Source organism: Scomber scombrus, chromosome 14, assembly GCF_963691925.1.
Source record: "Scomber scombrus chromosome 14, fScoSco1.1, whole genome shotgun sequence".
NCBI lineage: Eukaryota > Metazoa > Chordata > Actinopteri > Scombriformes > Scombridae > Scomber > Scomber scombrus.
The window spans coordinates 29,511,326-29,516,325 of record NC_084983.1 but is presented as its reverse complement, the minus strand read 5'-3'; the positions used below and the strand labels follow the sequence as shown (position 1 = coordinate 29,516,325).

General features: G+C 36.7%; 1 protein-coding gene across 1 annotated transcript in view; it reads right to left on the bottom strand.

The window, feature by feature from the left end:
- Positions 1-4,394: 4,394 nt before the first annotated feature.
- Positions 4,395-5,000, bottom strand: part of foxi3a (forkhead box I3a) — a 2,772-nt gene continuing 2,166 nt past the window's right edge. The window contains exon 3 of the mRNA XM_062432611.1: positions 4,395-4,577. Coding sequence (XP_062288595.1) covers positions 4,395-4,577 — 183 coding nt within the window. The remainder of the gene's footprint in view (positions 4,578-5,000) is intronic.

Below are 5,000 nucleotides of genomic sequence, written 5' to 3'. Positions count from 1 at the left end.
GTAATAATTACTGTCATCATCTGACATCTTAGTGTGTGTGTGTGTGTGCGTGTGTGTGTGTGTGTGTCTGTGTGTGTGTGTGTGTGTGTGTGTGTGTGTGTGCGTGCGTGTGTGTGTGTGTGTGTGTGTGTGCGTGTGTAAACAGATGGCACACTTACAGTCCTCGTCCTCGTGTTGTGTAATAAACAGTTTGATGAAAACTATCAGATCCTGATACGACTAATAATACATCAGTCAGCACTGTGTGTGTGTGTGTGTGTGTGTGTGTGTGTGTGTGTGTGTGTGTGTGTGTGTGTGTGTGTGTGTGTGTGTGTGTGTGTGTCTTAATGTCATGTTCTCTAATAAACTTGAACACAGACTATAAACTTTGCTGGAAGAAAAACGTTTGACTGAAACCTGTTTTACTGATTTTCAAGCAGACAGTGAACTCAACACGGACTCACACCATCTTTTAATAAATTAAACTTATTATCAAACACAAACACACACACACACACACTGACACACACACACACAGACACACACACAGACACACACACAGACACACACACACACACACACTCACACACACACACACACACACACTTCAGTGTTTATTGTGACAATACAGATCATCAGTTCAGCTCTGTGATGACAGACATTCATGATGTGAAGTGTAAACAAACGGCACACTTACGCTGCTTTGAGCTCATCCATAAATCACTCACACACCACACACACGTGCACACACACACACACACACACACATACACACACACACACACACACACACACACACGCGCACACACACACACACACACACACACATACACACACACACACACACACTTCATGTTGTGTAGTAAACAGTCAGACTATCAGATGTCTATTGATCAGCTGGTTGATGGTATCAGTCAGAGTGTGCCGACTGTTTACATCCACAAACACATGAATGGACGACGTGATGAATAAACACAGAGCATGGACACACACACACACACACACACACACACACACACACACACACACACACACACACACACACACACACACACACAGTCATGTTTCCAACACTTCAGAGGACGTCACATTAACCTATAATCATTTTACTCTAATAACATAAAAACTGTGTATCAGTCTATTTTGTCTCATGCTGTAAAAACACTTTTCTATTAAACACTGGTTCATTTAATGCACCAGTAGTTATTCAGTATAAACACACATGTTTATACTCCAAAACTTTCTCAATTTTCTTTTGTTAGAAACACAATAAAACATATTAACCTGAACTAGATTAATGGTTATTATGGTCCAGTAATGATTTAACTGAACTGGATCATTATATTAACTCAGGCCGGGTTCAGTTAGAGTTTATATTAAACCTTTTAAAAGATCACAGTAACTTTATATATATAATACAGTGTGTAGCTGTGTGCTAATAAACTACTGCACCTGAGCACTGAAACATCTCAGCAACTAGTGTCTGAAATACTTCTGATCAACACACTCAATCATTTCTCTGCAAACATACAAGATATTTATTTATTGTCTCCAGAGGGAGTCAACTACAAACTGATGGGTTGAAGGAACCCACCAACACTGAACAATATACACACACACACACACACACACACACACACACACACACACACACACACACACACACACACACACACACACACACACACACACTGTACGACACCACTAAACATTGAGCAACATATAATACACACATACTACACAAACACTAACAGACATTAAACAACCGACACATATATATATATATATATATATATATATATATATGTATATATATATATATATATATAGCACCCTCAGGAGGGCTGGGTCCATATGTGCTGAGATGGCAGACGGGACCAGGCTCTTGCTGAAGCCCGTCTCCCTCTCAGAGTTCTGTATCTGCCACCAGGCGGCAGCAGTGAGGGTAGAGCGGTCCGGGTCGTTGTGTGAGGCTCTGTGGACGTTATCGTTCATAGTGTAAACGCTCACATCGTTATCTTTATAGTTCTAGTTATTGTTCTCAGTGTGAAGCCGTTTACATCCCATAATCATCCAGATCAAACCTCTCTGTGTTTTACTGGTGAATAAAACTCTAAAGGTGCAAATTATACACCTGGTTTATATAGTAGATCAGATCAGAGGAAAGTAACTCAATACATTTACTGTAGTACAGTTTGAGGTACTTGTACTTTACTGTAGTACAGTTAGAGGTACTTGTACTTTACTGTAGTACAGTTTGAGGTACTTGTACTTTACTGTAGTACAGTTTGAGGTACTTGTACTTTACTGTAGTACAGCTTGAGGTACTTGTACTTTACTGTAGTACAGTTAGAGGTACTAGTACTTTACTGTAGTACAGTTTGAGGTACTTGTACTTTACTGTAGTACAGTTTGAGGTACTTGTACTTTACTGTAGTACAGCTTGAGGTACTTGTACTTTACTGTAGTACAGTTAGAGGTACTAGTACTTTACTGTAGTACAGTTTGAGGTACTTGTACTTTACTGTAGTACAGCTTGAGGTACTTGTACTTTACTGTAGTACAGTTTGAGGTACTTGTACTTTACTGTAGTACAGCTTGAGGTACTTGTACTTTACTGTAGTACAGTTAGAGGTACTTGTACTTTACTGTAGTACAGTTAGAGGTACTAGTACTTTACTGTAGTACAGTTTGAGGTACTTGTACTTTACTGTAGTACAGCTTGAGGTACTTGTACTTTACTGTAGTACAGTTTGAGGTACTTGTACTTTACTGTAGTACAGCTTGAGGTACTTGTACTTTACTGTAGTACAGTTAGAGGTACTTGTACTTTACTGTAGTACAGTTTGAGGTACTTGTACTTTACTGTAGTACAGCTTGAGGTACTTGTACTTTACTGTAGTACAGTTTGAGGTACTTGTACTTTACTGTAGTACAGCTTGAGGTACTTGTACTTTACTGTAGTACAGTTTGAGGTACTTGTACTTTACTGTAGTACAGTTAGAGGTACTTGTACTTTACTGTAGTACAGTTAGAGGTACTTGTACTTTACTGTAGTACAGTTTGAGGTACTTGTACTTTACTGTAGTACAGTTTGAGGTACTTGTACTTTACTGTAGTACAGCTTGAGGTACTTGTACTTTACTGTAGTACAGTTTGAGGTACTTGTACTTTACTGTAGTACAGCTTGAGGTACTTGTACTTTACTGTAGTACAGTTTGAGGTACTTGTACTTTACTGTAGTACAGTTAGAGGTACTTGTACTTTACTGTAGTACAGCTTGAGGTACTTGTACTTTACTGTAGTACAGTTTGAGGTACTTGTACTTTACTGTAGTACAGTTAGAGGTACTTGTACTTTACTGTAGAACAGTTTGAGGTACTTGTACTTTACTGTAGTACAGTTTGAGGTACTTGTACTTTACTGTAGTACAGCTTGAGGTACTTGTACTTTACTGTAGTACAGTTTGAGGTACTTGTACTTTACTGTAGTACAGCTTGAGGTACTTGTACTTTACTGTAGTACAGTTTGAGGTACTTGTACTTTACTGTAGTACAGTTAGAGGTACTTGTACTTTACTGTAGAACAGTTTGAGGTACTTGTACTTTACTGTAGTACAGTTTGAGGTACTTGTACTTTACTGTAGTATTTCCATGTGATGCTACTTTCTACATCTCAGAGAGAAATATTGTACTTTCTACTCCACTACATTTATTTAACAGCTTTAGTTACTTTTCAGATGCAGATTTGACACAATGGATAATATAATATAATATAATAAATATATATATATATATATATATATATATATATATATATATATATATATATATATATATATATATAATATAACAAGCTTTATAAATACAACACATTGTTAAAGATGGAACCAGACAGCAGTGTGTAGTCGGCTCACATCTCAGATGTCTATGAGTTGTTAACAGCTCCTCTAAACTTCTCACATGCTACTGATGAACTTTTACTTGTAATGGAGTATTTTTGTCTAACATGGTAACAAAGATTTTATTATCCACATTAAAACTGTAACTGTTAAAACGTATCTATAATATTAATTCATATTGATCTGAGCTCAATAATAATCTCTGATACATACAGAATACTTCATCATTAGACTGTTAACAGATAATCAGTGACTGTGATTCAGGCTCAGATAAACCTGTAGATACAGGAGGAGGCGTCACTGTGATGTCATCATTACATCATCATTACAGTCCATCATCATTACATTCCATCATCATTACATCATCATAACATTCCATCATCATTCCATCATCATTACATTATATGGAGGTGTGAAGGGTTTCTCATGTTAGACTCCCACTCAGGGGCAGGTTTATTTATTTTGGGGTAAACTCAGTGATTGGTCTCCTTCAAGTCTTATTTTAATCCTTTGTTTAGCTGATGGTGTGTTTGGTGGTGTTGTATTTCTGTGGGAAATCAGAGCGCTGACTCTCAGTCAGGAAACATTTCTGCTGAGTTGCTGAAACTAAACCGACTCGACTCAGCAGCCGTTTGTTTGTTTGTTTGCTGACGTCGTCGTCTCTGCGTCGTGGGAACGAAGAGGAAACAGTTTTTATCTGAGTGGAAAACTGAGTCAGATTTAAAAGAAGATCTTCTGTTTCTTTGTTAAATGTTTAAATAAATAATTATTTCCTAGTTTTTCAATTTGTTCAAATCTCATTTGTGTTTTTTGTTTGATGATGTTTGGATCCTATTTTAAGTTTTACTTTAACAATGATTTAATGTAGAAAGGTTTTTGTTGACTGTGTAAATAAATAAATAAATACATAAAACATTTGATTTAGTTTCAGAAATCTCTTTTTTAATTCAAACACATTCGGCTCATATTTACACTTTAAAAACATTCACACACATTTTAACGTTAATAAAATATAAAAAACAGATAAAAGATAAATACAAACATTCAACAGCTGATTATAAACAAACGACGTCACTGCAGCACGAGACAGTCCAGAGGAAGAACGTCAGAGAAACCTCCA